Source organism: Festucalex cinctus, chromosome 11 (assembly GCF_051991245.1).
Source record: "Festucalex cinctus isolate MCC-2025b chromosome 11, RoL_Fcin_1.0, whole genome shotgun sequence".
Classification (NCBI taxonomy): domain Eukaryota; kingdom Metazoa; phylum Chordata; class Actinopteri; order Syngnathiformes; family Syngnathidae; genus Festucalex; species Festucalex cinctus.
In genome coordinates, this window is record NC_135421.1 from 20,201,895 (window position 1) to 20,214,594 (window position 12,700).

At 41.7% G+C, this 12,700-nt stretch overlaps 1 protein-coding gene across 3 annotated transcripts in view; it reads left to right on the plus strand.

Moving 5' to 3' along the window:
• The window catches only part of myo10l3 (myosin X, like 3), a 56,413-nt gene that overhangs the window by 41,721 nt on the left and 1,992 nt on the right, over positions 1-12,700 (plus strand). For 2 of the 3 annotated variants that reach the window (XM_077536720.1, XM_077536722.1), the window contains 17 exons: positions 657-1,046; positions 1,369-1,402; positions 3,345-4,079; positions 5,159-5,282; positions 5,751-5,994; positions 6,086-6,181; positions 6,326-6,419; positions 6,679-6,734; positions 7,409-7,551; positions 7,614-7,808; positions 7,910-8,067; positions 8,337-8,460; positions 8,883-9,180; positions 10,459-10,666; positions 10,751-10,887; positions 10,966-11,089; positions 12,185-12,643. In XM_077536720.1, coding sequence (XP_077392846.1) covers positions 657-1,046; positions 1,369-1,402; positions 3,345-4,079; positions 5,159-5,282; positions 5,751-5,994; positions 6,086-6,181; positions 6,326-6,419; positions 6,679-6,734; positions 7,409-7,551; positions 7,614-7,808; positions 7,910-8,067; positions 8,337-8,460; positions 8,883-9,180; positions 10,459-10,666; positions 10,751-10,887; positions 10,966-11,089; positions 12,185-12,643 — 3,619 coding nt within the window. The remainder of the gene's footprint in view (positions 1-656; positions 1,047-1,368; positions 1,403-3,344; positions 4,080-5,158; positions 5,283-5,750; positions 5,995-6,085; positions 6,182-6,325; positions 6,420-6,678; positions 6,735-7,408; positions 7,552-7,613; positions 7,809-7,909; positions 8,068-8,336; positions 8,461-8,882; positions 9,181-10,458; positions 10,667-10,750; positions 10,888-10,965; positions 11,090-12,184; positions 12,644-12,700) is intronic. The other variant, XM_077536721.1, reaches the window with a different exon arrangement.

The window sequence follows — 12,700 nt, forward strand, 5'->3', positions numbered from 1 at the left end:
TACATAGATGGTAGCGATGCACGATATTATCGGTGGCCGGTAATTATTGGCAATTTTCGACCAATTTGATTTCATACATATAAACCAGGTAATAAAGAAATCCAGCCATAATAATAGACATGCCCCGTTGGTCCATCTGTTGTGGTTGTGGCTAATATCAATAAAATTCAGCTTCATGGTGACTTACATACTTTGAAATATTGTGTAACGTTTTCACAATGTTTCAATGTATTTGTTAGACTTATAGTAGGACTCCATCTATCCATTTTCTTAACCGCTTACTCCTTATAAGGGTCGCGGGGATGCTGGAGCCTATCCAAGCTGGCTTCGGGCAGTATGTGGGGTTTATAGTAGGACTCTAAAATATATTTATATTCAAGTTAATTTGGCAAACAATTACCGGCTTATCGGTTATCAACATCGGCACTTTCTAAATTATTGGTTTATCGTATCGGTTGAAAATAGCATTATCGTACATCACTAATAGTTGGCATAGCCGAACTAGGTAGATAGGGCGATAAATATATTGATGGATGGATGGATAGATACTATAGATAGATGGAAAGGTAACTACAGTCCATAAAAAGAGCAAGACTGAATAGATGGCTGTAGTAATAGACGGATGGAGCGAACAGCAATAAATTACATAAAATCAGTTTCCTCTCTTCTAGGAAGCAGTACAAGAGGGCCCTGGCCAGCGCCGTCACCATTCAGAAGAACTACCGCGCTCACTTCTGGAGGCGTAGTTTCTTGCGCCTGCGCTCGGCCTCCGTCGTCCTGCAGAAGCACCACCGCGGCCAGCTGGCCCGATCACTCTGTCGGCAGCTCAGGGAGGAGGAGCAGAAACGCAAGCGCCGGGAGGAAGAGGAGAAGAGGCGCCTAGAGGAGGAAGAGGAGAGGAAGATGGAGGAGGAGAGGCGAAAGGAGGAGGAGGAGAGACGGAGGCTGCTGGACGAGGAGCTGAAGAGGAAAGCCGAGGAGGAGCTGAGGCTCATGAAGGACAAAGAGGAGGAGCAAAAAAAGGCTGCAAACGGGGATGTCAAAAGGTAATGGACCCTCCCCCATTTCTCACTGGGAGATTTTTCAGAGCTACCTGAGGTCAAAAGGCGCAGTATGGAGAAATTCTAATTTACACATTCAAATAAAAAATAATAATCTTGACGATAAGACAATTTGGATTAATGCATTTTGTAAGGTGTCAGATCAAAACTCTGTATCAGCAGATACTCCCAAGTTTAAGTGGCGTGATCGTGACCTTCCTACTCACAGACTAACTTCCAAGCTGGTAGCTGGATTGCCCATAGTAATGTTGAAAAAGTCCCTTTGAGCATCAATGAGTAACACACGTGTTTTTATATTTGTCCTCAGGAACTCGCTGCTGCTGAATGGCGCTTGCCAGAAGGTGAGAACATTGAAACAGTCGTTCAATGTTGTCTTGTGGTTTTTAATTAAAGTGCAAGTGAGGCAGTCGTCCAAAAGATGGTGCTGTGTCGGAAAGAGCTTGAAACAAACAACAAAAATAAACCCTCACACTTATTTTTTTTATTTTTTATTTTTATTTTTTTTTGAGGCCGAATAAATTGTACCGAGCAGTAAGAAGCCGTGCCAGCTTGCTACGTGACCTTCTGAGCAATTCTGGTGATTTATGTGGTTGCTCCTGCAAGCCAGCAAAAAATAATTTAGTTGTCGAGTTTTATAATGAATCACATAGACCAGTGATTCTCAACCACAGTACCACAGGAAATTATCCAATTTCACTGAATTAGTTTAAGAAATATACATTTATGACAAATCATGTATCTGTTTTTATCTATTTCCTCGTGACGGGTAGAATGATGAAATACTTTCTTACGACGAAAATCACTATTTCAGTACTTTCGTGACATTTTTTTTGGTGGTGTACCATGAGATGTAAAATATGTGCCTTGGCTAAAGAAAGGTTGGGAAACGCTGACACAGAACATTAGTCATCTGTGCATTTTAGTACTTCATAAAAGGGAAATTGGAATTTAAAAAGCATATGTGGGAGTAATGCAGTGCCCTTGGTATGTACTTAATGCTCCTTTTTCACTTTCTACTTACTATTTATGATTTTCCAGAATGGTCAATGATTGGTCACGCATATTTATGCGCCACAGTCTTCACTTAGCTGTATAAATGTACAAGTTTAATACAGTTGAACTGTACCTAGGCAGTGATTCTTTCTCGTACAACTAGAGGGAGGCTTCGTAGCAGTATGTAATAATATCCATTTCACACTGAGAATCACAGAATTGCACTCAATAAACAAGCACAAAATAATTTTGAATGTGACTGCTAAATAAGCCACCATAGACTTAAAGAAAGTGCACTGAAGTTGTGATTGTACAGTTGTGCTTTTATTTTGAAGGCCAGACTTTAGACAGGATGTTACACCAATGTTGTTCCTCTAACTTGCCCGAGTTTTGCCGAGCAAACCTGGAGGCTTGTTATTTTTTTTTAATTGTGAATAAAAACTGCCATTGTGGCTATGCCTTGCCGTATGTATGTTGAACCCTTTTTACTAAGGGTGGGAATCTTTGACTGTCTCACGTTTCGATTCCGATTTTTGGGGTCTGCGAATCGATTCAGAATCGATTTTCAATTCAAAATGATTTGATTGACAATGATTTCTACTTCAATTTATAGATGTGCAAAGAATCGTCATGAGCTACTCCAGTCTGACTCGCTAATGCTAATTAGCATGCTACTCGCGGCACTTTTATCCCTCAAAATAATGGCTATTCATACAAAACTCTTCAGGAATGTGTACAGAGAAGCATGTTAACATTACTCACCGGCATATGCTCTTCCTGCGCGGCAAAAAAAAAACTTTTATTGGCATAACTTGATTGTGACTTCTTCCTTCTACTCTCTAATGTGGCTACAACTTAACGGTGTATCAGAGCCACACTGCCCCTAAGTGGCTAAATAATGTACAACATCAAAAGCGCTTCCAATAAAGACACACATACACAAAAAAGGGCAAGACCGTGTAAAATAATTTAAATAAAACTGATTCTGTGAGATTTAAAATTGATTCTTAATCGTACTAAACGAGAATCGATTTTTTTTTTTTTGCACACACCTACATTTTACGCATTATGAAAGAAAGTTCCGAGTTGCAACCATTTGATTTAAAAAAAAAAAAAAACACGCTGGATGACAAAAAAACTGATAATAGTTTTGTGTATCTGGAACTGATTAAATGTGAAATATGGATTTGGATTGGCAACGATTCGGTTTTAGTCAAACTTTCTCAAGAAACCATTATAGAAACATGAAACTGATTATTGTCGCCATCATCTATCATTACTATGTCTCAGACCGTGTCTTACAACCACACCACCGATGAGGAGAGCCGTCAGATGGAGGAGATCCTGCGGCTGGAGAGAGAAATCGAACGCCTGCAGAGGCAGCAGGAGGATGGCGTGTCTCTTCTCGGCGAGATCTCCCGCGAGGACCTGCGCCAGATGCGGGAAGCTGAGATCTATCGACTGGAGAAGGAGGCATCCCGCGTGGCTACGGAATTCCTGGAGCTTTTGGACTTTGGCGCTTTGGAGCCGTCGCTGTCTAGCGAGGAGAACCTCCACGACCCGACCGAATCCACCGCTCCTCTGGCCGAGGAGGAGGTGGACGAGGGTTTCCACGCGGAGGACGAGTGCGTTCCTCTGCCTGACTTTCCCCCACTAGCTCCAGTTCCCCTGGACAAGGACATATTCCAAAGTCTCCCCCCTCCTCCGCCGGCATTTTCAGAGGGACTCTTAGTCAGCCCTCCTTCCGATGGACTCAACCGTATCCCAGACTCCCAAATTCCTTGCTCTGCTCCTCCTCTTGCGGTCACCAACGACAAGGGTTCACACTCAGAGCCCCTGAGCCAGCAGGCATCCTGCTCCAACCTGCCAGACGGCGAGTCGGACTATGACCAGGAGGAGTTTGAGGAGGCTCACGGGAGCTCGGGTGCGAGCATCGACGGTGGTCACATCACGGATGAGGAGGTGCTACGCAAATCGTCCTGCACCCACAACAGCCTGGACTCCTACAAAGGCAGCTCGGACTCGGTGAGAACAAGAATTTAATTCCATTCACTTTGCAGCAAGAGGTAGTTTGGTAGATAGTGAGCAATTCTTCAAATAGGAGACTTCAAGCTATTTATTGCTACACCAGTTGAACTTTACTTTAAAGCTAAACATAACACAAAGATAAATGCACTTATATTTAAAACAACCACAACATTTATTTTCAATATCTGCTAAAGGGGAAGCCAACAAATTCCCCCACCCCCCAAAAAAAAACAACTAAATAATAAAAAAAATTCTTGACAATAATATGTTCTATGCAGCCCTAATACTCCAAAAGTCTAAAATTGGTTAACATCACGTTAATTAGCAGCAAAATCCAGCAGTTTGTATCAATCAGAAGGTGGCCTTTTTGCCATTTTCTGTCCACTGAAGATGACATCACAGTTGCTCAGGAAACGACCAATCACAGCTCACCTTTTTTCTGAAGCTGATCTGTGATTGGTTGTTAGTTACCTTTGAGCAACTGTGATGTCATCTTCAGTTGACAGCAAGTGGCAAAATGGATGCTCCCACAAATGTAATATTAATCGGAATGTAATATTTAGACTAGCAACGTCACAATATACCATATTATTGCCAAGAAATGTATATAATGGCATAAAAGTATTTTTTGGTGCCAAGGAGCTATGTTGAAATGAAGGTAGGAGCTTTATTTAGGACAGGGTACGGCTCCGTCTAATGGAAAAAGTAGTGCTTTGCCACCATGAAGTGGCATGAGGGCGGTGTTAATTATTCGCATTATAAGAACAACATCCATACAATGGCAACTATAGTCCAAGTAAATGTAGTCAAATGTGCTATCCTTAGTATTGACAGTGAAAATGGTGGGAGTTTGTTGCTGTTACACGCCTTAAAATTCTCTTATGCTGTCAAATCAAAACGTGTCAAAGGGAGGAAAGCTTTTTGTTCTCCACATGAGTGGGAAAAAAAAAAACAAGTTATTTTTGGCACAGATTAGAACTTGCAGGTGCACAGATCTATTCAAAGTTTCTTGTACGCACGCCAAAAAAAGTCAAAAGGCACACCAAGGGTAAAACATCTGTGGTCTTTTGTTGCAGTTCATCGACAGCGACGACGACAATGACGGCTACGTGGACACGGATGAGGAGGTTTCCAACGGCAGGCTGCATCTGCTGAATGGCGCCGGGCCACCCTACTTCCACGGCTACCTCTATATGAAGAGTTAGTGGTGTTACAAAATCCTTTTTTTTTTTTGTACTGAAATCTCACATCAGAAGAACCGACAACAATTGAGTTATTTACCACAATAAAAATAACAAGGAGAAGTGTTAGAAACTGTAATACAGCTACCAGATCAACTAACAATTAGCTACCTTCTTCTATTTCTTCTTTGTAATTTCCGGCAACTCCTGAGGCACTGTGCTGCCTCCCATAGGTCAGTCTTGGTATTACACCAGCTCTTAGTTATGAGAAAATGTCAAAACGTGCTAGGTGCTTTAGCTAGGTGCTTCACCCGTTCAGAAAAGTAATTAAAAAAAAAAAAAATCAACTTCACCTCCCCATTCTTCGTCAGGGTCAGGAAATGCAGTGTTAAGGGGATTAATGGTTCCAACAAGCAGTACGGATTTTTACGGATTTTTTTATTTTAAGTTGAAATTCACTTCAAATATTTCCTTCTTCCATTTCCAGGTGGCCTTATGATCCCATGGCGTCGCCGCTGGTGCGTGCTAAAAGACGAGACCTTCATGTGGTTCCGGGCCAAGCAGGACTCGGTCAAGTCGGGTTGGCTTTACAAGAAAGGTGGCGGAATGTCCACGTTGTCGCGCCGAAACTGGAAGATGCGCTGGTTCGTCTTGCGGGACTCCAAGCTCATGTACTTTGAAAACGACAGCGAGGAGAAGCTCAAAGGGACCATTGACGTGCGCGCGGCCAAGTAAGTAATGCTATTTTTAGCTTCAATGTTGCTATTTGAGGACTCACGTTGACAGAACTTGATGATTGGTTTATCTTTGGCTCCCCTACAGGGAGATAGTGGACAATCATGAGAAGGAAAATGCACTCAACATTGTCACTGAGGAGAGGACTTATCACATCTATGCAGAATCTCCAGAAGATGCCAGGTACTGCCCAGTACATTGAATCGCGTCTTCTCCTCCTCCTCCTTGTCATTGCCAATGGAAAGTCATGCTATATCATTTTCCAATTAACTGTTCTGACATTTTCCCTCTTGTTTACTTTCCTGAACTCCCCGTGGTCCCATCCAGTGGTTGGTTCAGCGTGCTGAGTCGGGTCCACAGCGCCAGTCCGGAGCAGCTTACGGAGATGCACCATGAACAGGCCAACCCAAAGAATGCTGTGGTTAGTCGTCTTTGATTTAATCCCCCTCCCCACCAATTTGCGCTCTTTACTGGGCTCCAACTTCAGCCTCAATTCTGACCAATAATAATGAAGATTAAACATGTTCATGAAATTTATAGTCATTTTCATTGCGGTTATCCCTTTATTAGACAAGGAACTTACTGTGTTGAACATCAAATTTATTCATAGTTAACATTTTGTTGATATGCGTTATCATTACGAAGCATAGTTGTATTTACCTTTCTTTTTGTCTGTCCAGGGCACGCTAGATGTCGGCTTGATTGATTCGGTTTGTGCGTCAGACAACCCTGACAGGTGAGCATGGTCCAGAAATTGTAATCTGTAATATATTTCCTCATATTGTGGTGGTTACGGACATTAAATACTGAACCATGGAGAGAACTAAGCACACTATTGGGAAAAGGCCTTTAATTTTATATAGTTTGTAAACATATTCCACACATAAATATTCATACCTAAAATAACAATAAATATAAAATACTATATTGTATTTTTTTTTTTTTATATATCTCTATTTTTCAGTTCTGTTTTTAGTTCTTTATAGGGACTGGGCCAGGCCATAAAAAGCAAAAATTAGTGCATAATTGATGCCTGTCATTGCGCTGAAAAAAAAAAATCTATATTTTTTAAACTGGTAATAATTTTTGTTATTAGTAGTTTCTGTTGTTTTGATTTAATTTTATTTTTATTTTTACGGGGAGCCAAACCCCAATTTTTCGCACACTGATGGATTATCAGCATTTCTTGAAGCATCTTTTGGGTGTAAAAAATATATAAAGAATTTCATTTTTTCCCTCTCAATGCATTTCAATGGGCATCAATTGCACATGGATATTCACCATTCATGTGCCGGCCCGGTCCATTTCCACCACAAACAGCGGGGGTCCACTGGACAAGTAAACTGAATAAATGTTTGCGTACTGATTACTGCATATAATAAAGCAACCTGTTTTTTGTGTCTTTTCTAGACCAAACTCATTTGTGATCATCACCGCCAACCGGGTGATCCACTGCAACACGGACACGCCCGAGGAGATGCACCACTGGATCGGCCTGCTGCAAAAATCCAAGGGAGACTCCAGAGGGGATGGACAGGAATTTATCGTCAGAGGTAAGACTATATCAACAATAATAACATGAAATAGTGTAATGTCATGTTCTTTCTTCCTGTAGGCTGGCTGCAAAAAGAGATGAAGTCGGGGGTGAAAAGCACGTCTCTAAAGCTGAAGAAGCGTTGGTTCGTCCTCACCACCAACTCCCTGGACTACTACAAGTCATCCGAGCGTAGTGCCTCCAAATTGGGAACTCTGGTCCTCAATAGTCTGTGTTCTGTGGTCCAACCTGACGAAAAGGTCTTCAAAGATACTGGTTAGTAAATAAAGAATGTATTGCACATGAAAGTAACAATTTTCACCTAAACACAAGCCCCTCTGCTAATCAATTGTGACATATCTCCCTTCCTATCGCAGGTTACTGGAACATCATCATCCACGGACGCAAACACTCTTACCGCCTGTACACCAAAATGCTGAACGAAGCCATGCGCTGGACAAACGCCATACAGGGAGCCATTGACAGCAAAGTGCCCATCGAAACGCCGACTCAGCAACTCATTAGGGACATCAAGGTAGGCCTTTTTGTGCTCTTATGGCAACACTAATACATTACAGTTGCGTAACAATAATATGCTTGAAACAACTCTTTTCAGTCATGCAAGTCTGTGGCAGGGACAGTGTGTGTAGTAAAGTGAGGTACTCACTCACTCACTATGTGTGTTGTGAAAACACTCTTGTTTGCTTCCGGCCATCTTACTGGATGTACTGCGGTGACGTGTGTACTGTTTCTGACTTTGACGCAATGCTGGAAATACTGAGCGACCGTTTTCCTGTTTCTTAGGAGAACAGTTTGAATGTGGAGGCGGTGGAGCAGACGTACTGGAGGAACCCCATCCTGAGATACACGCAGCATCCTTTGCACTCACCACTCCTACCTTTGCCTTACGGGGATGTCAGCATCCACTGTGAGTTGCTGACATTTGGATATGGCTTTTTTTTTTTTTTTGTGGTTATACGGCATCGGTTTATTAGGTATTTCAGATTCTTAAATGTTGCCTGGAGGAATCCTCATATTTGCAATTTAATACTTTTCTCAGTATTATTATTGTGATTTAATATGCAGTTATTTTTGTGCATAAATATGTTTTTTTGTCCTTTTTTCATGTATTTATTTATTTATTCATTTATTTATTTAAAAAAAATAAATAAATATATATATATATATATATATATATATATATATATATATATATATATATATATATATATATATATAATTACAAGCAATAAATTAATTTGTGTACAGTAATGGCATACGTGTAGCTTGGTTGAGGGATCCTTACCTGTTGCTCTCCAATTCAAATGTCCCTCCATCTGTCGCTTCCAGTGCAAAAGGAGAAGGGTTACACCAGCCTGCAAGACGAAGCCGTGAAGATCTTCAACTCCCTGCAAGAGATGGAGGCCGTTTCGGACCCCGTGCCCATCATCCAGGGGATCCTGCAGACGTGTCAGGACTTGCGGCCGCTCCGAGATGAGGTCTACTGTCAGCTGATCAAGCAGACCAATCACGTGCCGCACCCCAACAGCCCCGCCAACCGCGCCCACTGGCACCTCCTCACCTGCATGACCTGCACCTTCCTGCCCAGCCGCGGCATCCTGCGCTACCTCAAGTTTCACCTCAAACGGTGCGACACACACGCTCACTAATTTAAGTTTTCGGGTGTCATTACATAAGTCTTTATTTTTCTGATGGCGTGTTGAACATATCACACATGCCAGAAAGAAAGATCTGGGGAACTTGTAAAAGCGGAACAACACAAGCAACTTGGAGGCACGTGAAACAGGGAGAATTAATGCCAATGATGCAATTCGTATAACCAAAATATGTCCTATCCATAGAGTTGAGGATAAAATGATTTTTAATGCCAATACTCGTTACATACAGCACGTACAGATAAATTGAATTGAATAAATGTTCTCTTTTTCTCTTCTAATATGTAACACGATCTCAAAATATGAAATACATATAAAATATAATTTGTAAAATTAGAAAGAAAATCCTTATTGGTACTAGCATATTTATTTATTTACAGTGGTTTTAAAAAATTGCCATTTTTTAAAATAATGACAAATTTTAATACAATAATAATAATAATCTGCAATTGGCTGGCAACCAGTTCAGGGTGTACCCCGCCTAGTACGGCTACTGCCCGAAGCCAGCTGGGATAGGCTCCAGCACCCCCGCGACCCTTGTGAGGAATAAGCAGTCAAGAAAATGGATGGATAATAATAATAATAATTTTAATACAATTTCCACCATTACATGATACGTGACTCATTGAGCCATTTTTGACAGTAAAAAGTTAATATTTTGTCTAGAATTAATTTTATAACGCCATTATTTTTCACATGCAACTAATACCTTTAAAAACTAATTTTGCCGCTTGCTGTCGACTGAAAATGGCATCACAGGTGCTCTGAGCTCAGGTAACAACCAATCACGGCTCAGCTGTTTTCTCGGTTTAGTCGTGTTACATTAGCAAACTGAGCCCTGATTGGTCGTTACCTGTTCGGCGTGATGTCATCTTCAGTCGACAAGTGGCAACGTGTTTTTAAAGCCAGTAATGAAAAATAAAGAATATTATCTTCTTACTGCTGAAAATGGCTAAATGAGTCAAGTATCCCATTTTAAAAAATAATTTCTAGAACAAAAGTAAAATTAAACAGATAATTTAGTTTGAGAACTGTGGATGTGACTATTACTTTAGAATGTACCAAACACATCCAAATTCATCTTAAATAGGAGTCAGCACACACCTGCCACCATTTCTAATACTTCTGATAAACCCCAAATAAAGTTCAGCTGCTCTCATATGCTTATTTTATTTATTTATTTTTTATTTATTTATTTATTTATTTATTTTTTTTAAACACAAGTATCCTCCTCCTGTGTGTGACTGTAGGATAAAGGAGCTGTTCCCAGGGACTGAGATCGAAATGTTTGCGCATTTCATCAGCGAGTCTCTGAAGAAGACCAAGACCAGAGAATTTGTCCCCTCCCAAGAGGAAATCATCGCACTTCTCACGAGACAGGAAATGACCACCACAGTCTACTGTCACGGGGGAGGCTCCTGCAAGATCTCCATTAACTCGCACACCACTGCCGGCGAGGTATTAATACGTTTTCGTATTGAAATCAGCAAAACTTCCAAACGGTTGAAATGACCTTTGGGGTGGGGCTTATTTTTGTGTAAGGTGGTGGAGAAGCTGATCAGAGGTCTGGCCATGGAGGACAGCAGGAACATGTTTGCTCTCTTTGAGCACAACAACTCTATTGACAAAGCTGTGGAAAGCAGGGTGCTGGTGGCGGACGTGCTGGCCAAATTCGAAAGGTGGTGGTGACATGTCCGGGAAATGAAACGGGACATTCCAACTGTTAACGTTTTTGGTTTTTTTGACATTGTCACTAGATTGGCTGGAAGTGAAGAAGCCGAGGACGAAGGCCAGTGGAAGCTCTACTTCAAACTCTATTGCTTCCTGGATGTGGAGAGCATGCCAACGGAGGGGGTGGAGTTTGCCTTCATGTTTGAGCAGGTCAGTTTCACGGGTGTTCAACTCATTTTTGTCCTTCAGGTTTCCCTCAAGAGTGATGATGTAACTAGGGTTGGGTTAAAAAAAATAATAATAAAAAATTTGATATCGAATAAATTTTCCTTTTAAGGCCTAATATCGATTCATAAAACCATGAATTGATTAGTTGAACATCTCTTTTTCCCATAAATTCATAAGAAAATAGAATTTTACAGGCCCATTTTTTTTATCTTACTGTTTTCTTGAAATTTACTGTTCGCATGAATTTGAAAATATTTTCTTACATTTTTGAAGGACTTGACTTTTTGCACTTTAAGACAATTCAGGACCTTTTTAATTTATATTTACAATTATTGAATTTGAATTATGCAAATATTTTCACAATTTCACAAAATATATCACTGAAGCAAACCCCCACAACCTGTTTAAAACAGTGGGGAAAAGAGCTTGTTGCAACATGGCCCTGGTTGATCTCTTATACTCTGCTGCCACCTGCTGGTTCTTTTTGTAATATCTACCATTGCTTCAAGCGTGCTCTTCAGTTCAGAGGCTGCATCAAAGCCTTTTGTATGCTCTATAAAATAAAAAAAAAAAAGTATAAATACGTCTTTGAGACCATGGTAATATTTAAAATAGAACGTATTTATATGTTTTTGGGAGCAAATGTGTTGTAACTGTGAAACCATATACAATGATGATGATACATATTACAATAGAAGGGCTAATGAATAGGATCAATGCTGTGGTGTCCATATTGAGATGGACTGACGCAAAGAGTCCACATTCCAAACTATTTTTTAAAATTATGAGTTTGGGTCCTCCGGGACAAAAAGGAAAAACACCATGAGGATTGTTATTGGTGCAAAGTTCAAAAGTCATCATCTATGGTGTGCGTTAGTGTCCGTGGCATGGCTAACTTGCACATCTGTGAAAGTAAAAACAGTACAAGTACTAGAAATACTGACTCTCATTGAAAATGTGTGATGCATTATGGCGCACAAAATCCGTTTACTTACCCCGTATATTTACGAAACACCCGAACATCATGTGAGGAGGAATCGAGCGCTGACCTGTCAACTCGTTTTCCTGTCCCGTCAGGCCCACGAGAGCTTAACCCGAGGCCACTTCCCGGCCCGCGAGGAGACTTTGCAGCACCTGGCCGCCCTGCGCCTGCAGTTCCTCCACGGCGACAAAACCCGGGCGGCGTGGAACCTGGAGAGCGTCTACCCCGTGGGCCGCCTGCGCGCTCGCATCCTGCAGTACACCAAGGTGAGCGCGGCGGCCTCGGGTTCCGGCCAGACCCTGGAGCGGCGCAGGACCAGCTTCCTGGACGGGACCCTGCGGCGAGGCTTGAAGACGGGCTCGCTGAAGAAGCAACGCGTGGAGGAGGAGCAGATGCTGGAGATGTGGATCAAGGAGGAGATGTCGGCTACCAGGGCCAGCATCGTGGAGAAGTGGTGCCGCCTGCACGGGCTGCTCCAGCACCAGGCCATGCTCAAGTACATGACCATCGTCAAGGAGTGGACCGGCTATGGATCCACGCTGTTTGATGTGGAGGTCAGTCAACTCATCTCATCCACTTATAAAAAGGTTTACGGTTTCAAGTTGGGCTTG